This window comes from Neomonachus schauinslandi, chromosome 5 (genome assembly GCF_002201575.2).
Source record: "Neomonachus schauinslandi chromosome 5, ASM220157v2, whole genome shotgun sequence".
In the NCBI taxonomy this organism is placed as follows: Eukaryota; Metazoa; Chordata; class Mammalia; order Carnivora; family Phocidae; genus Neomonachus; species Neomonachus schauinslandi.
The window spans coordinates 71,570,639-71,594,543 of record NC_058407.1 but is presented as its reverse complement, the minus strand read 5'-3'; the positions used below and the strand labels follow the sequence as shown (position 1 = coordinate 71,594,543).

At 34.4% G+C, this 23,905-nt stretch overlaps 1 protein-coding gene across 1 annotated transcript in view; it reads left to right on the top strand.

Moving 5' to 3' along the window:
- The window catches only part of LRRK2 (leucine rich repeat kinase 2), a 140,111-nt gene extending 116,909 nt beyond the window's left edge, over positions 1–23,202 (top strand). Inside the window, exons 42-51 of the mRNA XM_021690397.1 lie at positions 3,778–3,948; positions 5,173–5,273; positions 10,183–10,377; positions 11,433–11,626; positions 13,008–13,080; positions 13,901–14,085; positions 17,178–17,330; positions 18,950–19,158; positions 21,013–21,084; positions 21,680–23,202. Coding sequence (XP_021546072.1) covers positions 3,778–3,948; positions 5,173–5,273; positions 10,183–10,377; positions 11,433–11,626; positions 13,008–13,080; positions 13,901–14,085; positions 17,178–17,330; positions 18,950–19,158; positions 21,013–21,084; positions 21,680–21,801 — 1,475 coding nt within the window. The 3' untranslated portion in view covers positions 21,802–23,202. The remainder of the gene's footprint in view (positions 1–3,777; positions 3,949–5,172; positions 5,274–10,182; positions 10,378–11,432; positions 11,627–13,007; positions 13,081–13,900; positions 14,086–17,177; positions 17,331–18,949; positions 19,159–21,012; positions 21,085–21,679) is intronic.
- Positions 23,203–23,905: the final 703 nt, after the last annotated feature.

Here is a 23,905-nt window from a genome sequence, read left to right as displayed (position 1 = left end):
CCTCTTAGAAAGGTTTGTCAATTAAAATTCCCTCCATACTCGAATTAGAGTACCTTTTCCCTTTCTGGGCTTAGTTATTCTTTTTAATCTTCACAAAATTAATAGTCAAAAAATGAGAACTTAATGTTTTTATTTTCCAAGTGTTTATTTATTTGCTTATTTTTTGAGGCTAAGCAATCTTTAATATAGAGGACATGTATTTTTCCTTTCATGTTCTGTACGTTTTTGTGTCTTTATTCATTTGTCCATTGTTCTCACTCATTTGTAAAGCTGATTTTAGTTAATGTTGACTCTTTGCCTCTCCTATATTCAAATATTTTTCCAGTGTACGGTTTGTTCCTCAACCTTGTTGATGGCATTTTGCTGGTGTAGAGTGTGAATCTTTCAGATAAACAACTTGTTTCTTTTACCTTTTGGAGTCTGATTTTCCCGACATGTTTTGTCGGCGCTACACCAAGGACAAGAACGAGGGGGCTGATCTGCGTCATTGCAGGCAGTTGCTTATTATTTTTAAATTCTCCAAAGACAGTGTGACTTCAGCTCTCAGCCTTCAGCTCTCACCACCCACCTTCGGAGAATGATTAGGAAGGCCTTTGCATCCCAGTACTATCAACTTAGTTATGACTATGTCTTCACTACTTTCATGCATATATATTTATGTTCAAACTTTTGTCTTATCACAAGTTTATTAGGTGTAAGGAGTGATGCAGCTACTCCTCTCTTTCTTAAACAGGCAACTCACCAAAAAAAAAAGTCTGTCTTTTCCCTGCTGCTCTGAATGCCATCTTTATCATATCTTTCCTGCATATTTCTGTCCAAGTTCTCCATCTAGTTTCAGTGTTGCATAGATTTTGGTAGAGTATCAAGGATTTTAATTATGTTATTTTATAGGGCAATCTGATTTAAACTTTGTTTACTCAGCATTTTTGAAATTCATGATTTTCAAGTGGATATTCTACCTTTTTCAGAGAAACAAGTTACAGCAATATATTATGCATTTTTGTGTTTAAAGGTATGGATTGGGGATAAATGTCTCATATTATTCTGCATGCTTTGTTGATTAAATGTCATTTTATTGCAATCTGTGACAACATATTTGATGCAGACCAGCCCATTTGATGCATTACAGTCAGATAATCATTCAGTGTTTACTATTTGGGGGAGTTTTTTCCTAAAGTCCTCTACTGCTCCATAGATAACTTTAGAAGAAATTGTTAGTGCAATCAAGAAATTAGAAAATCATTAGAAATTCATTGGATGAATTTCAGGAAGCACTTAAAAGTGCCTTATATTGTAGTTGAGATACTTCTTGAATATATAAATAAGGATTATGTTCTCCTGCTGGGGATTTTGTCAATGAAGATATTTATTTTGAAAGAGAAGATAAGAAGGTTAAAATCATTTCCATGTTGAAGTAAATACTTCTTTCCATAGCCTCACAATTATCTTTCTTAGTGTCCCCCGACTCACTGAGAAAAAAAATTCTAGCCTTCTGCGTAGCTCTAACATCTGTGGATTGATGCCTAGAGGGATAAAAACTGTTGTAAGAGGATATGTGCCTTGGATGAAAATTTAGACTAAGTGACCCTTGAGTTTTTCTGCTCTAAGACCCCTTGATTCCAAATCCTAGTGTTGTTTCTAACAGTAAATTTACCAAGGGAAAAAATATGTTGAACGTTTTAATAGTCTCTGAATAGTACCTTGTTATAATAGATACCCCGAAAATGTGTTGGATGAATAATAAATAATTGGATGAGATTAATATTAGCCTCCAAAATCCCATTTAAATTCTAGAAAGGTAATCAAATATTATTGATGAACTAGCTAATGTGTGAGTAACTCATTATTTGTAAGTACTCTTGACTTGACCGTTCATTATCTTTGTGGCCTTAGGAAAACACATAACATTTTTTAAAAGATTATGTTATTCATACAATGGAAAGTCCTCATCTGCCCACCACAGGTGATTTTTGTGCATAGCAAATGAAATACTTAAGAAAGTTTCTATAAAATGCTATAGTAATATGAATTAGGAGCTGTTGTTATATGTTTACATTATGTCACAGATATAGTTGATTAGGAATCTATTTAAGAACTGTCTCAATTACTTACACAATTCTTTAGCTTAGGGTGTGAGTATGATACTATGGCTATGTAGGAAAGTGTCCTTTTTCTAAGAAAATGGCTATTATATATGTCTCTCTCTATGTATAGACAGGCATACATACAGACAGACAGATTTGGGAATATGGTGAATGTGTGTGTGTGTGGAAAGAGAGAGTATGAACAAATGTGGCAACATGTTAACTGGAGAATGTTAACAGTACAATAGGGGCTATCATGCTCAAATCTGACATCCCATCTTTCTGATTCTTCATGTCCTTCCAGCCTGGTGAAGGACTGCTGAACTTCATCTTTTGATGGTAATCTCTGTCAAACAGAACTCTTTCCAAATTCAATCATTGACTTCTTGAAGGCTATGAATTCATACTTTATTTCCCTGGCTCTATATTTAAACTCAGATAACATTCATGTATGTTCATTATGGTGGCTAACTTAATATAATAAAAAAAATCCCTTACATAGCCAAAAAAAAAGAGGAAAGAAAGAAAATTTCTAAGTATAAAAAATTAAAATAATAATAAATAAAAGCTAATAATTTTAGCACTTGGAAATAATCATTATTACATTTAGATGTATTTCTTTGTTAACTTTTTATTTTGAAAATGTTTAAGTCTACAGAAAAGTTGAATGAATAGCACTATGTACACCCATATGCCCTTCATATAGATTAATTGATTATTGACTATTTGCCACACTGTCCTTTCTTTCTCTTTCTTTGTATATGAATTTGAGACTTTGAAATTAAATTGCGGACATCATGCTGCCATGCCTAAATATACTGACATATATTTCCTTAGAATAAGGATGTTTGTTTACATAATCACAATACCATTATCATAGCTAAAAAAATTAACTCAGTTGATTTTTTTTCCACACACTTGATCACTTTCTGTCCTTGCAGAATTATATCATACATTTTCTTTTCATTTACATTATAGCATGTCATCTTAAAAATGATTTTTAAGTTAATACATAGCGTACATTATTTAACCAATTTCTTTTGATATTGGATTTCATTAGATTGTTGATATTTTTACTCTTGTGAATCATGTTAAAATTACTCCTTTTTCTTGAAGAATTTAAAAGTGATTTATCTCTTCTGTGAAATGAAAGGTTTTATTTCCCTTTAAGAGAATTTCAGTCATGAACCAATACCTGAGAGAGAGGTGTTGTTTTATCTTAGTCATAGTTTTATTTTCATTTTTCCATTGGGTAGAGGGAGTAGAGTCACAAGTTCTGGAAATAATGAAGGCATTGAACTTCAGTCAAGTTAAAGTGACCTGGAGTGAAGTCTAGAAATCTCGCCCTCCTGACCTCTCCTTTGTTTCAAACACTTCCCTGGGAATAGTTATTTTTAGGAATGAGAAAAATGATGTAGGTTTTTTCCCCTCTATTAGGCTTAATTTCTTTAAATACGAAACATTAATAATTATTGAATGTTTATCATTATTTTTGAAGAGCAATTTTGGGGTGAAATGTCAGCACAGGGCTGTTAATTGGCTTGATCTGTGTATCTCCTTATAGAGAGGACATGGCCTGATTTAGAACTCATCTCCTTGACTCTTCATCAGCATATGTACCTAAAAATATGCCTCCTTGGGTGTATGAGCCCTGGTGTTGGGCATATTTATTAATATATCTGCTTACTTTCAGGGTTTCGTGCACCTGAAGTTGCTAAAGGAAATGTTATTTATAACCAGCAGGCTGATGTTTATTCATTTGGTTTACTACTCTATGACATTTTGACAACTGGAGGTAGAATAGCAGAGGGTTTGAAGTTTCCAAATGAGTTTGATGAACTGGCAATACAGGGAAAATTACCTGGTAAGTTTTATTTTATCTACAATAAAGATGATTTTTTTTTTTTGTATCAGCAGCTTTATTTCCAAGTTGCTTAATTGTATAGTTAATTCACTGCACAACTGATGAGTTTTTGTTTGGTGCATGAATATTCTTAAATCCTGCGACACATTAATAAAAATCGTGTAAGAAAGATAGCGGTTTTAGGCTTTTTAAAAAAATCCCAAATTAACATTGATGTATTTGGTATTATATTTAGAATAATATTCAGAAAAGAAAATTGCTGTTAGAGCTCCATGCTTAGTGACTTCTGTGCTTATAAAGAGTAACTATGTGCTCATTAGCTTGGAGTATTTTCATTTTCTTGGAGGGAGATAATTTATATGTAGGAATGGAAGCTTCAATTATTTATAATAATTATTTTTAGTAGTAAATATTAATAAGAATTAACAAATGATTGTCTAATGAGATCAGATCTCATTTTGAATGGTTGTCTCATGCTTTTAAGAAATTCTAGGACATTGTCATTCATCCTTGACTATTACTTCAGTTCCCCCTACAAAGTACTCTTTTAAATTTTTCTCATATTTTCTGCTTTCACCTTCACTTAAGAAATATTTTTGAGTGTATGCTGTGTGCCAAGTACAGGGAATATAGCTTTGCCTACCTCCTTAGGGGGGACCTTCAGATTCCCAGCAAAAGGAAATTTATTATTATTTGGATGAACTTTGAACACAATCTGGGTCATTGCCCTAATTTCACTAGTTAGCTGTCCAGTGACAGTTTCCAGGTCTCTGGTTTATACCAGCCAGAAGAATGGCACACCTCTTGTAAAAAAGAAATGTACACAAACCGATTGTGGGGGTATGAAGATTAAATGCTTGCCAACTTCAAATATTAAAATAAAAAACTACTTCCATAGAAGTCTAATTATTATATGAACAAAAGTATCTTCAAAGTATATGTGAAATGCAGGTGTACAGTGAAAAATCTATTATTTTATTCAATCAGTATTTGTCTTTTTTTATATAATAAAAAATCAAGATGTCTTTTTTGATGCCTCTAGTAGAGATAAAGCTAACAAAATTATCTTTAAGTTTGTGATATAAGTAGATCCAAACTAAATACAGGATTATGGAGATCAGTATTTTCCTTTGCATGGTCTGGACCTCTAATATACATTGAAAGGAAATGAAGCAATTGTTCTGCTTTGTCTAATGTTATAGCATGTGTTTCTGAATGTTTTAGATCCAGTTAAAGAATATGGCTGTGCCCCATGGCCCATGGTTGAGAAGTTAATTAAAAAGTGTTTGAAAGAAAATCCTCAAGAAAGGCCTACTTCTGCCCAGGTACTCTTATAGTCAAAATTTATCAATATTTTATACAGAACATCCAATACATGTATGTACACATGTATAATCTTCACACACACACACATATATATTCAAATATATAAATAAACACACACATACACACATATGACAAACAGTGATAAAGCAAAACTTCTCTATTCCCCACCACACAGGGCTCAAAATAAAGAGCACTGATAACACCTGGGAGTCCCCGTATGCTTCTTCCTGATTGTATCACTTTCCTTTCCCTATAGATGTAGCCACTTTGCTGACTTTTGAGATGATTCTTGCTTTTCTTTTCCTTATGTTTGCTACCCAGTTTAGTGTTCCTGTATTCATTTTTTATTTAAAATAGAATTATAGTCATGTCATGTTCTGAGATATTTTCAGTTGTTCTCCCAGCCTTATTTTGTAAGCTTTATGGAGGTTTTAAACATAGCTGTTGATTATTTTCACCGCAATTCTATTCCACTGTTTGAATGAGCAACAGTGTATGTACCCATGAGCATGTCTATGGGTATCGGTATTGTTTCCAGTGTTTTGCTATTATGAACATGGTTGTACCTGTGTCCTAGTGCAGGATATATGAGAACTGCTTTGTGATATATACCTAGGAGTTGAATTGCAGAATCATAAGATACGTGAATATCCATATTGTTTTCTGAAGAAGTTGTACCAGCTTAACACTTCCATCATCTGTATGTTAGGGTAGCCATTTCTCTATATATTCCCCCTAAATGTAGTACTATCTGAGTTCATAATTTTTCCAAAATATGTTGTCTTGTAGATTGATTTATATTTTCCTAATTACTAATAAGGATGACCATCTCTTTATATGTTCATTGGTTATATATATGTTTACTCCTCTGGGAAATGCCTGTTCACTACTTTGCCTATTTTCCTATTGGATTATTTGCATACAAATGAACTAAGAAAAAGAAAAAAGAAATACTAATCCTTTATTGGTTATATATTGCAAATTTCTTTTCCCAGTCTGTGGTTTGCCTTTTTATTTCCTGCAGAGTACCTTTTGATGAACAGAATATCTTACTTTTAATACAGATAAATTTTAACAACCCTTTTTATGGTTATTAGTTTTGGGGTCCTGTTTGAAGAAGTCCTTATTTCTTCCAGAATCACAAAAATATTTACCTATGGTTTCTTCAAAATGGTTAAAAGTTTTGCTTTTGACACTTAAGTTCTTAACCCATCAAGAATTGACATTTTTATCTGAATCCAATTTCCTTTTTCCTATATGGATAACTAAATTTTCCAGCTTCATCGATTAAATAGTTTCTTCCTTTTTTTTCTATTGATCTACCCCCACCCTGCCATTTTCACTCCATAATTTGTCAGATACACACACATCCACACACATGTTCTCTTGCATTGGTCAATTTGTCTGTTCTTCCTCTAATACTATCCTGTCTTAATTCCTGTCACTTTACAAGTCTCCTTTCTTTACTTATTTTTCTCCTCTAGGAATGTGTTAGCTATTCTTCAGCTTATATACATATAAATTTTAAAATCACTTTGTCGACTTTTATGAAAAACCCTACTGTGATTTGGTTTGGACTTGCAATGAATCTGCAGATAACTTGGGGAGGATTCTATCTTTATGATATTAAGTCGGTCTATGCTTTTTATTTATTTATTTATTTTATTATGTTATGTTAATCACCATACATTACATCATTAGTTTTTGATGTAGTGTTCCATGATTCATGGTTTGTGTATAACACCCAGTGCTCCATTCAATATATGTACCCTCTTTAATACCCATCACCAGGCTAACCCATCCTCCCACCCCCCTCCCCTCTAGAACCCTCAGTTTGTTTTTCAGAGTCCATCATCTCTCATGGTTCGTCTCCCCCTCCGATTTCCCCCCCTTCATAAGTCGTTCTATTCTTGAATGTGAGTTATCTTCCTATTGATGTTTTCTTAAGTGTCTTTCAATATAGTTTTATAATTTTGCATACAGGCCTTTTGCATTTTTTCTCAAACTTTCTTGCTGCAAATTGCTTTAAACTCAATTCCTCGCTTGAGATTTTTTTTTTTTTTTTCACTACCCAGGTGATGGGAATCTGGTCTACAAATCTTAAGAACAAGCTTGTGGATAGCAATTTCTTAGAGTTCTTTTCCCTCCTCCCCTTTTGCCTGTAAAGTCCCAGGCATCTTTCCTTATACCAGAGAAAGTGGAAGCATGGGGCGGCTTTATTCCTGGTTCTCATTTCCTTGGAATATGTAGCCCTTTGGGGTCCCAGCTTTATGGGAACAGACCTTTATTGGACTTCACTTTGGGCAGCCTCTAGATTTAAACTTCTTTCTCACTGACCGACAAGATATCGAAAACCACATATCAGTTTGCCTTCAATAGACAAATGCCTTTAAGGAAATATCTGACTTTAGGGTTCAATTGACCTCTCTGTCTTTCACTGGATTCTGTCTTTCACTAATATTTTGGCCTGGTAAGTCCTTAAGATGTTGTGAGATCTTTAATATTTTTAAGAGATTAAAAAAATAATTTCCTTAGCATTTTAAGTTGCTTTTAGATGGGTGGTTTGTCCAACTAACCTTTTCCACCATATTATCAGAAATAGATTGCTTACTACGTTTTGAACTGAAACAGATTTTAATAGATCAAAACAAGAGCCCTCTTTATGTTGTGGACTCTTGATTTTGTATCATAATTCGTTGAAAAATATTTGTTCAACTTTAAAATTTCTACTCAAAAATAGCTGAGTACATACACTGACTTTAACAAACAGTATGTAATTATCTTGGCTACATTCCCTACCTTCCCCCTTCCCCTAGTTTTATTAAGACATAATTGACATAGACACTGTATTAGTTTTTAGGTGTACAACATGATGATTTGATACACATATATTATGAAGTTATTACCACAATAAGTTTAGTTAACATCCATTACCTCACACATTACAATTTTTTTTTCTTGTGATAAAAACTTTTAAGATCCACTCTCTTAGCAACTTTCAAATATACTGTATAGTATTGTTAACTTTAGTCACCATGCTATACATTACATTCCTGTCTTATCACTGGAATTTTGTACCTTTTGACCCCCTTCACCCATTTTACTCACTCCCATGCCCTGCCTCTGGCAACCACCAGTCTGTTTTCTGTATCTAGAAGCTTGTTTGGTTTTGTTTATTTTATTTTATTATATTTTATTTTATTTTATTTTTTTAAAGATTTTATTTATTTATTTGAGACAGAATGAGAGAGAGAGAGCACATGAGAGGGGGGAGGGTCAGAGGGAGAAGCAGACTCCCTGCCGAGCAGGGAGCCCGATGCGGGACTCGATCCAGGGACTCCGGGATCATGACCTGAGCCGAAGGCAGTCGCCCAACCGACTGAGCCACCCGGGCGCCCTATTTTATTATATTTTAGATTCCACGTATAAGAAAAATTGTCTTTCTCTGATGTATTTCACTTAGCATTATGCCCTCAAGGTCCATCCATGTCACAAATGGCAGAATTTCCTTCTTACTTATGGCTGAATAATATTCCATTGTATATACATATACATATATATCATATTTTCTTTATTCATTCATCCATTGATGAACACTTAGGTTGTTTCCACATCTTGGCTACTGTGAATAATGCTGCAATGAACATGGGGGTGAAGATATCTTTTAAAGATAATGATTTCATTTCCTCTAGGTATATACCCTGAACTGGAAGTTCCATGGTAGTTCTATTTTTAATTTTTTGAGGAACTTGCATACTGCTTTCCATGGTAATTGCAGCAATTTATATTCCCACCAACAGCGCACAAAGTTTCCTTCTCCTCCATCCTTCCCAGCACTTCTTATTTCTTGTCTTTTTGATTCTAGCCATTCTGGCAGGTGTGAGGTGATATCTCCTGGTGGTTTTGCTTTGTATTTCCCTGATGATGAGTGATGCTGAGCACCTTTTCATGTACTAGTTGGCCATTTGTATGTCCGCTTGTTTGTAAATTTTGGTTACCACTGCTGTTATTCACTTGTATTTTGGTTACCCCCACTGGTGTTAATCACTTGTATTTTTAAATTTTTTTTCACAGTGAAATTTTCCATAGCTTAATTATTGTTTTACTCTTTCCTCCTTTTATTTTCAATAATACTTTACCTGTATTTTATAGATTACATAACTACCTTGAATTTTTTTTTTTTTTTTAGTATATGACAGTATTTGACTTTGACATACCCACTTAATCTTTAAGTACAGTATATATTAGGCAAGATAGGTAGACTCATCACCTTTGTCAGATGAGGCGTAGAGAATAAGGAGCTTTCTCAGAGTCTTGTGGGTGGAAGGCAAGTGGCTGTGTCATGGCTCTAATTCCAGTTTCCCAAGACCTGGTTCTGTTTCCTTACAGTGGTCCCCGCCCACCTTGCCTGTCTCTCTAGTTCTTTTGTGTTTCAAAGAAAAACATGAAAACAGAATCTAGAAGTGATTTGTGAATTTCATTACCAGAGATCAAAAGTTCTTTTCCCTTCAGTTGGCAGAAGGTCGTTCCATTGCTGGCCAGTGTTTATCTGTAACATGATGTGTCTCTGTGGTATCAAACTGAGTGAAAAATAGCTCCTGACTCTGTTAAATTTCTGTTCAGTTGGCACTTTTGAGATTTTCTTTCTTTTCAAGTTACAAAACATACCATACAGACAAAAGAGTCTATCTCATGCTTAGTCTAAAAATAAGTATTATTTTAATGTAATTTTATCTGTAGTTTGGGTTATTTATCCTGTTGCTTGGATTAGATCACAGTTTAACAGATTTAGGTTTTTCTTGATAGAGCTATAACACATCATTCTACATTATGCACAATAATATGATCTTTCAAGAGGACATATGTTAACTTCATGTGTATTGTTTTGTTATTTTTAAACTTTCTCAGGTCTTTGACACTTTGAATTCAGCTGAGTTAATCTGTCTGATGAGACATATATCAATACCTAAAAACTTTAGTGTTGAATGCATGGTTGCTACAAATCATAACAGCAAGAATGCAAGCATCTGGCTGGGCTGTGGGCACCGTGATAAAGGACAGCTCTTATTTCTCGACTTAAATACAGAAAAACACACTCCTGAGGTAAATTCAAGTACCCTTTAAATTACAGATACTTTAGAAAATTTATTGTGTGGATGATTTTAAAGCATGTGTCAGTTAAAAAAGTTATTTTGGAAGAAATTAAATGAAAGCAATATAGGAGTATTATTTAGCTTTCTGGTAGAACAAGAGTATTTACATGAAATTAAATAGGCTGTGTTTTGTTTTAAAAGCATAGTATATGTGTGTCTTAGGTCAGGATTCCTAGAAAGAGTCTAAGACAGAGTTTCTTATACAAGTGATTTAAGGAGAGAGTAACTTTTAAGGAAGTGAAGGAAGTCAAAAAGAACAGGGGAAGAGATTCCACACAAATGTAGTTTCTGAGGAAATCTACCCTCCATCTTTAGCCATGAGAAATTCTGGGGTTTGAATAGCAGCACAGATTGATCTCTGAAGGGAGTCAGTCTTTCATTCCCACCTAGCAGTCAGTCATTGGCTTCAGTCTGTCCAAGGATGGGTGTGATGTCACCTCCCAGCCATTTCCGGGCAAGCCAGCCCCCCCATCAGCGAAGGGCAGTTCTGCAGTGGAGGGTGCTGCTCTGAGCCCTTAGTAGCCAGCACTCAGAATGGAAGGGGGGTGCATGCACACACGTGACTGACAGGAAATCTGAGCCCAGCTTTACAAGATGGATCAATAAATTGTATTAGCAAATAAAAGATAAATTTCTAGACTTACAAAATAACCTAATATTTTGACTGTTGCCTTGAAATAAAGGTTATGCCTAATTATTATTCTTAAAGTTGAACAATCCCTTCATATTATTTTGACGGAGTGAGAAATAATGATACCAAAAAACAAATTTCAATTTTAATTCTAGTTTCCGATGCACTTTAGAAGGCAAAATTGTTTGCCAGTTAATTCATTTATTGTTGAAAGTTAAGTAAAATTGGCATTGTTTTTAAAATTAAAAGCAAGAGAATAAAACGAGTTAAGTGTCTGGGTAACAATATTTTCATTCTATTCATATTCTAGTTACTTAAGCTTGAATCAAGTTCTTCAGAGTGTGTTTTCTTTTCTTCTTCTTTTTTTTTAACAGGAAGTTATTGATAGTAGAATACTGTGCCTGGCTTTGGTGCCTCTTCCTGTGGAAAAGGAAAGCTGGATTGTGTGTGGGACACAGTCTGGCATGCTCCTGGTCATCAATACCGAAGATGGGGAAAAGAGACATACCCTTGAAAAGATGACTGATTCTGTGACTTGCTTGTATTGCAATCCCTTTCCCAAGCAAAGGTGCTGTAGTGAATTTGAACTTTGGGAGAAAATTACATACCTTTTATATGACTGAATTGTGTGGAAAACTGTTATTGCTTCGGCAAAAACTGCTCATTTTTAACATATTTCTATTTATTTGCATATTTTAAAGGGCATTGTGGGAGGCCACAATGATATTCTTATAGCTCGAGCTGCGGCCGTTGTTATAAAACAGATCAGTCCCTTCTTCAGGCCGGCCACACCTACTGCTGGTGATACTTCAGCCCTGGTCTATTTCTTTACCAGCCCTCACATCAGTTTGCTTTTCTTTGTAGGGCCTCTTCAGGGATGACTTTTTCTTTATCCTTTTTTTGAATATTAATAGCCTGTTATGTGCTGGTTTAAAACATATCAGTTCACTATCAAATTGAGAAAATATCCAGTAAGTGAATTCGTAAGTTATTAATAGGTGAAAATGACTCAAGCATTATTAGTTGTGGGGATCTCATTTCAAAGGAATTTATGTAAATGGCAGGATTGCAGGTGTGAGTCACAGGCTGATTGCTATAATACTTGGGGCAGGATGATTTCCAGGAGCCATTAAGATTATACCCCATGTATTACTCTGGTTTAAATCAATACTGGAAAATAAATATTAGAAAAAATGTGAAACTAAAGTTTTTGGCAGCTGAAATAGAAACTCCACTGGCAGTTTTGGAGTTGAAATTATTTGGATATCGTCAAAGAAAAATTTCATCAGATGGCATTAAATAGGCAAGGAAGACTTTGTTTAAGCTTATTGCAATAAGGGATAGAGATTGAACTCAGCTCTCTCTGCTGAAACAAAAGGTGGCAGAGTTTTTAACACTGGGATGAGCTAGTAGAAGAGTACTGGAGGACTTAATATGTGGGGGGGGGGAGTCAGTGTGATTAGGCCATCTGTGTTTGCTAATTGTTGCTTATTTTATTTTATTTTTTATTTTATTTATTTTATTTTATTGTTCATTATGTTCAGTTAGCCAGCGTACAGTACCTCATAAGTTTTTGATGTAGTGTTCAACAATTCAGTGGTTTTGCGTTATTGAAGTTAAGCTCCTACCCTCCCAAGAGACTGGGAGATGGGGCCCTGCCTTTCTTGATGATTACATTTCAAAAGGAAGGCTCCTAGTTCCCAGAGACACATACCTGGGCCTGGGCTGTAGAACTGACAAGAGGCTGAGGGGTTACATCTCAAATGGGCAGAGCAAGAATTTACAGCTGTTCAGTTTTCTAAATAAATGCCGTAAGAAAAGGGATGTCAGCGGCCCATAGTCACGCAGAAACCTGTCTAAAGTTTAGTCAGCTTTAGAGGGGAACGTTATGGCCATCTTGGTCAATATCACGATTCTTTTTATAACAATTTTGACATTTTTTCTTTTAGCAAGCAAAAAAATTTTCTTCTGGTGGGAACTGCTGATGGCAATTTAGCAATTTTTGAAGATAAAACTGTTAAGGTAAATGTTGAATCCATTCTACATCAAAAATTGTTTTAAGTTATTTGTTTTATGTATGCTTATTCCCACCCCTCTTCTAAGTGACATAAACTCCCTAAGAGCAAGGTCAGAAATTCTGCTTTTCATCTTCTTTTCCTTTTTTTTTCATCTATTGCATACAATAGATCCTCTATAAATACTTGTTGACTATACATTTTATATGAATGAACTAAGGATAAAATGATAAATGAGATCTGATTTAAAATGTTAGTAATGAAAATAATTCTATTTTTATATAAATGAAGTGATAATTCCTTATAAATATATTGTGGAAAAAACAAAACTTAAGTTTTAAATCTGGCTGGCCACCAACTTTTTCTTTAGTCTGGAAGAAATCATATAACTTTCTGTTCTTCAGATTTTCTTTAGTCTGGAAGAAATCATATAACTTTCTGTTCTTCAGATTCTCATTTATCAATAAAACATTTATTCTTTCCTCCATCCATGCATCTGTGGTTCCATCTATTTATCCAACATCCTACCCATTTATACTCCTTGTTATCAAAAAGCTGATTATCTGATGAGAGACAAACAAGTAGAGTATAATCCCTGAGTTATTTCCTGTAAATTTTTTGCATGGAGAAGTACAGAGATTGGTTTGCATTCCACTTGAATTGAATCGTGTTTTCATAAATCCTTTGAAAAATGTATCTTGAATTTTTATTTTAAGACCTCTAGCCATTTATGATGGAAAAGTAGCTTTTAGAAAGCACAGCAAATTATACAGCATTTCCTTTTGCAGATACTCAGTTTAATGAATGTGTTTCTCTTCTTGGCAAAGTGTAAAGGAGCCGCTCCTTTGAAGATACTAAATATAGGAAATGTCAGTACTCCACTGATGTGTTTGAGTGAATCCATGAATTCAACTGAAAAAAACATTATGTGGGGAGGATGTGGTACAAAACTTTTCTCATTTTCTGATGATTTCACCATTCAGAAGCTCATTGAGACAAAGACAAATCAGCTGTAAGTTATTTCTGTCTATACAATTAATTTACTACTTTATTCATGTTTATTCTCTTTATAATCATATCAATAATGCTATTGCAATCCAAGTAAAAATCTTTTAAAATGCATAACTTATTTTTCTATTAAAGATATCACCCAGCCTCATCATGTTTGGGATAAAATATGAAAAACCATGATAATCTAGTAGTATTTATCAATCTAAATTTTTAACAATTTCATTATCTCTGTATCATATTAAACATGAATTTGATAGGTGATAAATTTAGCAGTATTTTACTTCATCTGTGGGTTTTACATATGTGTTTTGGATAACTTCCATTAAATGTTGATTGTAAGAAACATATGCCTCAGGAATAAAGTCATCTCTAGATTTGATAATTACACAAATGTCCTCTATAAAGCAAAGTTAATGATAGCCACTTTCAAGTGAAAATAAACTATAAACCTTGTACCAATTTGTTGTTTCAATATTTAGAGTTGCATTTTAACCAAATCATTGCAGTTGGTTCTTCTGTATTACATTCCTCAGGGAGAAGCAGCGTAGGTTGGGGGATAACAGCATAAATTGTAGTTCAGATATTGGCTTTGCCATGTATTGATTATGTAAACTTGGGCAAGAACTTCTTAAATACCCAGTCTTCTCTAACTTGAGAATTGTAATATATTCTATCTCAAAGGGATGTTTGGAAGACTAGACAAAATTAATATAGGGAGCTAACAGAATGCCCAGGACTTGGTAAGCTCTAGTAAATATTAGTTATGATTATTAATCGCTTTGAGTCACAAATCCCTATCTTGGAATATCCTGGTTTCTCAATATCTATCCAGTTGCCCAAGACCAAAATTCGGGGAGTAATCCTTGACTCCTTTGTCCTTTACTCCCTTTGTCTACTTAACTCTCCTTCTAATCGACTCTCATATTCTTGTATTTCTCACTTTTCCTACTGCTGCTTCCATGGGGCAGGCTGTCATCACCATCGATGACCATGTTATCAAGAGCATTTTTCTAACCAGTTCTCAACCTCTGATTGTGCTCCGTTTAGTCCATTCGCAACATTGCAGACAGAGGGGCTCTTCTAAAATGCAAATCAATCTGATGTCAGTCTCTTGCTTAAAACCCCCAGTCAGGTCCCATTGTCCTTTACATGATGTTCAGATTTCTTAAGAGAGCTTACCAGACCCTTGCTTCCCTCTCTAAATTAATATTTTGCAGCCTCCTTGCCCTCTGTGCTTTAGCCAAACTGAAATCATCTCAGTTCTCAAAGACAGCTTTGTTTATTTCCCTGGCTATATATTTAAACTAGGGTTCTCCCTCTCTTGGATGATGATTGTGTTCCCTGCTGAGTTTAATTCAGATGTCTCTTCCTCTGAGTGGTGGTGTCTGATTCCACCTGTGCAGATTAGGTGCCTTGGATTTGTTCTCCCATTGCAGCTCTTATGTCCCTTCATTGTTATAAAAGAAGTTTCAAAAATGTTTTCCTAATAATACTAAACCTACTGGTTTTCAGCTTGGTCCCACTTAGAAACCACTAGGTAGCTGAAAATAATCTTCTGCCTGGGACTCACCTCAGACAAATTAAATCAGAAGAATTCATCATGGGGTGGAGCCCATGTGTCAGTATTTTTCTTTTCAGGCTCTCAGGTGATTCAAAAGTAGAGTTGGGGTTCAGGTACATTGCTATGTATTGTAGGTTCTCGTGGGTGAGGATTTTTGTTTTCTGTCATGTTCACAGATTTGTTTCCTAGTGTGTGGTATGTGGTACATGTTTGGATAAACTTATTCTCATTCTGGAATTTCCACTTTTAACCAACCTAAACAAGCCTGAAAATATTTAAAAAGAAGGGCCTCCAGTTTTTCTTTTTTTAATTTCATAGAGCATGTTATGAGATCATGGGTATCGATCCCCTACATTTCCATGTAAGATTTGGAGTATAAACACTTTCCCAGAGAGATCACTCATAAACATGAAGCTTTCAAAGCTGCTCACCTCCCAAAAGAGATTAGGACCCAGTTTCATAGACACATGGAAATATTTACTCTCTTCTCAAAACGCATCTCCTGTTGCCTTGGTCTCTCCCTGGCTAAGCAGATACCACATCGCTAATTAGATGCTGCCTCATCCTCACTGCCCTCCTTATTCCTCGGTGCACACTGACAGAGGCATGACAGGGAGTAAAAGATGATGGGGCCTCTGGAGCCATGGGCCTCCAAAGACTTGCATAGAGTCCTCCTTCTGTACCATGCCAGTCATGTGGCCTTGAGCAAGTTATTTAGCACTTGTAAGCTTTCTGTAATTACAGACATTGAGATTTGTAATATTTTATAAGATTTTTACTGAGGATCAAATAGGATAACACACAAAAATATTTTCTAAATTCTAAAACTATGGAACATTTGGACTAGTTTGGCTGTCTTCTGTTAAATACAGCAAAACTCAGGGAGGAATTGCCTAAAATGTAGCAGCTGTCTGGCAACACGTGTTTTTGCCTCCTTCGCCAGGACAAGAAAGATGGAGGAAAAAAGTCTTCCTACCCTAGGACAAACTAAAAATTTTTTTACACCCTGTGACATTTTCATGTCATTTATCTGATTGCATTGCAACTTTAACCATTTTAACTTTTTCGTGGTTGTTCATTCCTTCTGTTAGTTCATTCCTCATCCATCCATTCTTCTGTCCATCCACTTCACAGACTGCCTACTTTGTTAACCAGGCATTTTTCTAGATAGATACTCACCCGTCTATCACTAGATAGATAGGTACTTGGTGACTCTTCACTGGATTGCAGTTATATAGAAAATACATGGTCCTTGCCCTTAAGAAATCACATTTACAGTCTAGTGTCAGGGATGTACTAATTAATAAATGCAATTTTACATTTCATAAGCTCTAAAGTATTACAGCTAGTACCAGTGCAGGAAAGGGAATGACTGGTGTATTTTGATAGGTCAGGGATGAATTTCAGAGGAGCTGACTTTTAAGTTAAGCCTCAAGGACTAACTAGTAGGAGTTTGCCATGAAGATAGGGCCTATGGTAGCCAATCTGTATGCAAGAAATGAATAGTAGTGACATTCTTTCTTTCCTTCTAGGTTTTCTTATGCAGCTTTCAGTGATTCCAACATCATAGCAGTGGTGGTAGACACGGCTCTCTACGTTGCTAAGAAAAATAGCCCATTTGTGGAAGTATGGGATAAGAAAACTGAAAAACTCTTTGAACTAATAGACTGTGCGCACTTTTTAAAGTAAATTAATTGTTTTTTTAATTGTATTTTATTGTGGAAAGAATATAATGTGACATTGATCCTCTTAACAAATTTTTAGGTGTATAACATATTGTTGACTGTAGGTACAATGTCATTGGTTCTTTGTTTTATGCTTGTAAGAGCTGTCTTTACATTTCAGATTTCACAGAGAAAGGCAGTATGACTAATAGTACTTTGTTTCTACCTCTAACTAGAAAACTAAACAAACAAAAACTCAGAAACAAAATTGTTATTGCTTTTTAGCACAATCTCTTGGTATCTAGCAAATTTCATTTTGGAAAAAAAAGAAACATAATGTATATGGTTTCTTCAAAGTATTACAAAGAATATTCTCTAATGAAAAAATAGTACATTATTGAAAGTGATCATACTGGATTCATTGCTGATGGTACATCTAGTGATGTTACAGTATCAATGTTTCCTACTCTTTTAAAAAAGATTTTATTTATTTATTTTAGAGGGAGAGAGAGAGTGGGAATGGGGTGAGGGGCAGAGGGAGAGAATCCGAAGTAGATGCCTCGCTGAGTGCAGAGCCTGACATGGGGCTCAATCCTATGACCCTGAGATCATGACCTGAGCGGAAACCAAGAGTTGGATGCTTAACCAACTGAGCCATCCAGGCAGCCCTCAAAGTTTAGTACTTATTTTATCCTATAGGTCCAAGGATACTTTGCTCTCAAGTCACAAAACAATTTTAAAAATGGGGGATAACCTACTGGACTGGCCAGTGCACTAAGTCCCTAAGGACGAAGGGTCAAGACACCAGACTGACAGCTAGTTCTTAGTCTGATCCAGCATGTCAGACACAAATCTCAGACTTCAAATCAAACACATCTTTTGTGTGCTGCTGCTGGGAAACAGGACCACTGCCAGCCTTATTTGCTAGCCGCTTTATATTTTTTCTTTTGTTTTGTTTTTACTATGTAGATTTTTTATACTCTGGAAAACACTTAGATTATGCCCTATGGCTATAAAATGAGACTTCAAAGTTTACTCTCCTAGAATCTTTTCGTTTTTCTCTGGATGGTAAGGCGATTTATATTCTGAAGTGCTGGGAGTTCTGGCTGGTAAAGACTCCCTTACTTCCTGAAGTTCTAGAAGTATTAGAGTTCTTTTATTTCTCGACACCTCATTTTTGTCATGAATTATTCATTGGCTCAGGGAAGAATTTAGTGGTTGGTATTGATATCTTATACAGGCAAATGACTACAATTTAATTTTCCTTTGTAAATTTTAGACTTCATGGAAAGCTTTTGAAAGTAACTTTTTCTATTTATATTGGGCAAATTTATTCTTTTTTTTTACTGAATTACATAGGCTTGTTATTTATAAAAATTATATCCATTTTATGTACTTCAGAATTTATTGAAGTTAAGGGGCTATGGTTGTGTTATCTTTGATAATTTGTTTCAAGTAGAGAAGCTACTTCGGCATTCTGTATTTAACAAAACCAGTTTTGTAGGATTTTAATGATATATAATGTATATTCTCATGTATTCATAGTTTAAGATGCTGTATATATTATTTATATGTAGATATGCATCTATTTTATCTCTCAGTTGTTGATAAAACTATTAATGCATACTTTCTGGTTTTAGGGAGGAAATGGTCAAAGTAAATGCAGAATCAAAACACAAACTGTCTTATTCTGGGAGAGTGAAAACCCTCTGCCTCCAGAAGAACACTGCTCTCTGGATAGGAACTGGAGGAGGCCATATTTTACTTCTTGATCTTTCAACTCGTCGAATTATACGTATAATTCACAATTTTTGTGACTCTGTCAGAGTCATGATGACAGCACAGTTAGGTAAGTTTCTCTCCTTTAGATCTTTTCTCGTATTGTCTGAGATTATAAAAATATGCTTTTATTTTTAATTTTTCTCTCACTTTCCAATGTCATTTGAAGTGTCTTGGTCACAAAATGAAACAGGAGTGGGAGAAATTTGGAATGGGGTCATTAAAAAAACAGAGAGTAGATGCTCTCAGTCCCATAGAGAAGCAGATTATTGCGGTTGAGCACTAAATTTGCATCTTACTTTTTATACCTAAGGCAAAAAGAGGAAATAGATAATGTTGATTATTTTTAAATTTTAACCAAAGATATTAAAGCAAATGTTTATTTTGATCAGTTTAAGCTTCCCACCCTTGTTAAGTTCGGTTTTTCATCCTATAAGCAAATTTATATTCTTGTAACAATATATGCTGAACTCTACAATGTGCAAGTATTGACAATCATGATGTTTTACACAAACTTTGTCTTTTCTTGCTCTTATTTTTCTATTTAAATATGAAGAAATCATAACAGCATGTGAAATATGTTTTCTACATAAATACATTCCATTGTCTTCTTTTAACTAATTATTTGGCTTAGAGTACAGTATTAGCATATATGCAAAGTTGATCATGAAAGTAACATAATGGGATTAAGTTCTGCGAAACTAGAGTTTATATAACTTGAGCAAATACATCATAATGTGTTTGACAGGTGAAGAAAATAGTAAATTCCTTTTACAGGAATATATTAAGCAATGACAAGTGTTTCTCCTTACTCTCACCCAGTTTTTGTGAATGGATGTTGGAGTTGCACAGAAGGAGTGAGATGAGGTGCTGTGAGTGCCTAGTTAGCTATCAGGATACATGGCCACGCAAGCAGAGCAGTAGGTGTCTAGTGGTTTGTCTCTCTAGTTTTATTCTACCAAGGTTGTTCCAACGTCTGATTTGATTCGTATGTACTTTAGGACCCAAGTGGTTGTTCCTTATTGACATTATGTGGGATTTCAGTGGGTTTAATTGATTTTTTAAATAAAGATAAATTTAAACAGAATCTACAAGGTGTGGCAGGCACAATGTGGCTTCACCTCACCTTCCTAGCTTCTGCCCGTTACCACATTCCTCCCAGCGCTTTCTGCTCTAGAATATTGTTCAGTCCCTCTGAAATACCGTGCTTCATACGGCCGCAAGGTTTTTCATGTGCTGTTTCCTTCTTGGCTTATTTAACTTAAGTTAATGTAATTAACTAAGCCAGGAAGATAGACTAAGTTAACTCTTTCTTCAGAATGGCAGTTCATATACCAAACCCCTGAGAAGTCAATAATGATGAGGTCAGACTTCTTTCTTGGGGGCTCTCATAACATCTCTCTTGCATAGCATTGGTCCTGGTCATGGATTTTTTAAACTAATGTCAATTTCCTCACTAGAACTAAACTCCATGTGGGTTGAGTTTGCATGTGTTTGTTTACCCCTTTACTGCTAGGGCCTCTCTAAGGCCTCTCAGCGAATGACTTGAGAAGAAAGTATGGCTCGGTGACAGACTCTCAGTATATACATCCATCCAATTCTTTATCCAAGTGCTTCACATTTGACTAGTGGCAAATCACCTTCATGCACATGATCTCATTTAATATTATAACTTGGACTGTATAAACATTAAACCCGTTTTTCAAAGGTTAAATTGTTTTCTCAGATTGACACAATTTATAGGAATTATAGCAAGGAGTAGATCACAAATTTTTGAACATTAAATAATTGCTTGTCTTGGAGAGTTTTTATTCAATATAATTGAAGTATCTCCTAAAAAGTAGAATTATAAAGTAAGTTCCAAGGACTTTTTAAAGTCCAACTTAATATATTGTTTTAACAGAAGACTCATATTTTTTTAAAGGAAGCCTTAAAAATGTCATGCTGGTTTTGGGGTATATCCGGAAAAGTACCGAAAGTACACAATACCAAAAAGGTAATGTTTAATAAGATACTGTATTCCAAACACATTGCAATGACATTGATGATTATAACATGTTATGTGTTTTATACATTTATAATAAATATAACATATGCTATAATACTTCAAGCAGTTTTAATTGGTAGCTTCTTTAGAGTGTAAATAATTTAAACATAAATCTTCAAAATTAAGTTTCAGTGATTTAGCAGTGTTAAGTATTTTTTGAAATGAAGTAGAAATACCAACCACTATAAAATGAGAACTAGCCCACATTTAAGCTAAATGTGGATATTTTTCCTTACAACTTACCAATATCCATATTAGGTCTGATTTTGAACAGTGTTTGAAAAAATGATTTCTTTCAAAAAATGAAATGTTAGATTATTAAAGGTCCATACTCTTTTTGAAATGTAGTAGTTCCTGTAAGATATTTTAAACATTTTCCAAATGGAGTTTCTTATAAATAGCAGTAATTTAGTGCATTATTTTTAGCTGTATTTATATATATATTTGTACAAGACAACTAAATATAAATGAACAAAATTGAAATAAAATAAAAATGCCTTATGGACGATCTTTGAAACATGGTTTCTTTTTTTTTCTTTTGTAGAGATACAATCTTGTTTGTCTGTTTGGGACATCAATCTTCCACATGAAGTGCAAAATTTAGAAAAACATATTGAAGTGAGAAAAGAATTAGCTGAAAAAATGAGAAGAGTATCTGTTGAATAAGAGAGATATTGGAGATCTCTGTCTTTGGATGGGAAGATTATTCTCTTGTAAATATTTCTTTAAAAATGTTTACATATGAAAAGGGTTCTTCCACTTTTTGAAATAGCTCATGTGTATATGAGGGAATTTATATATATTTTATTTTAAATATAAATATGTGTAAAAATAATTATCAGTGAAAATATGTTTTGAAGAACTATTTAAAATACAACATTATATTTCCTACACATCCTAATTAATTTTGTGGATTAAGTAATGAAAGGAAATCTAAAAAGTACATAATTGCAGGAGTCATACTAAAATTTTACAAAGTGACTAATTTTGTTGCTGTTATCCGTAAGGAAAGTAAACATTATTTAAAATTCTGTGCTTAAACAAGACTGTTGTTTGATTACTTTCTAGGTATTCTGCAAAATAGAATCAAACTGTTAGACCCATTTCATATGTAATACATTCCTTCTTAGATTGCTTTTAAATGCAGCTATCACATAGGCTTGTAAACCGTCAATGAATTTTCACTAATAAAGCCCTTCATTGGGATGTGCATTCTCTTCATTGCTGATTCAAACAATGCATTTCATGCAACCTCCTTCCATCTGGAATAAAATGTCATGAAAAGTGCTGATGAGAAAATGTAGCATATTGTTGTCATAGCCAGGAAAGACACAGTCACTTTCTCTTTTCCTATTTTGCAATTCTATCTTTGAATGTGGATACCCTGAAATTTGTATAATTGGTGTAAATACAATGTTCAGTCTTCAAGTGATATTTTTTATGTTTTAATTTGGATTCTCAGTGGTAAGCCAGACCTCTGGTTACTCATTCCTAATCTCTGCTCTAACACTTCTACCCATCTTCTTCCTAAATTTGTGACTCTGCACATCCTGCATCACTCAGGAAAAAAACCACATTTCCAGAATTACAGGATTCCACAACTCCCCTTAGGACCATGGGCGCAAGTATGTTAACACTTTAGTTTGCTGAAGAAGGAAGGAGCTTCAGGCTATGATGGGTAAAAATACTTGCTAACCTAGTCTCCTAAATTATACCTAAATTGTTTAAATATCTTCCCACAGTAGGAATATCAGGGCCAAGTATCCAGGAAACAATTTGAGTGCCGTTTCTGTTTTAAGGAAAAACATTTCTGGTAAATTCATTGGCCCTGGCCAATATTCATAATTTCAAACAATTCCCTGTGATAGGATAACCAGTCCATTTAATATTCTCAGAACTGACTGATGTTGTGTTATAGGATGATTTTTTAAAAAATGGAGGAGTTTGTTTCTGTGATATTTCTCATTGTTACTTTGTATTTATTGCAATTTTTTACAAAGGTAATTATGAAGAAATATGTAAAATGAACATTGTATTTAAATGGAATAATAAACATTTTTAAAGCATGTTTAAGAATTTTAAAACTTTGTGATGTTTTATTTTTCACGTATAGGTCTATAATATGAAATTTTGCATTAATATGTGTATGAGATACATAGAAAATGCTAACTAAAGTTTTCTCTTGAGGATTTATTCAGTTTTCTATAGTACACGTAGATTCCAGGATCCCAGGATAAAAGCTGATAGGCCTGATCTATTTCATTTTCAAGTTTTCATAAAAATTTTCTTAAGTAGGATTATTCACTCTTGAGTACAGAAAAAAATGACTTTAGAACAATTTATAAAAAAATTGACAGTTACTTTAAGTTTTTTCTGGCTAGAACCCCCAAATAAGCTACTAATCCTTATAAAAGCGTAAGCATTTATATTAATAGAAAATATTTTGGAGAGGAAGTTTAAATTTAAAAAGGGAGCCCCAGTTGGGACACCTGGGTGGCTCAGTCGGTTAAGCATCTGCCTTCGGCTCAGGTCATGATCCCAGGGTCCTGGGATGGAGTCCCACATCAGCCTCCTTGCTCAGCGGAGAGCCTGCTTCTCCCTCTTGCCTGCCCTACCTGACTCTTCTCCTGCCTGTGCTCTCTCTCTCTCTGACAAATAAATAAATAAAATCTTTAAAAGGATTAAAAAAAAAAAAAAGGTAACCCCCAGATCTAATTCTGGCAAGCACTATGGATTATGTGTGAACTACTTTAAGTAAAATTCATCTTAT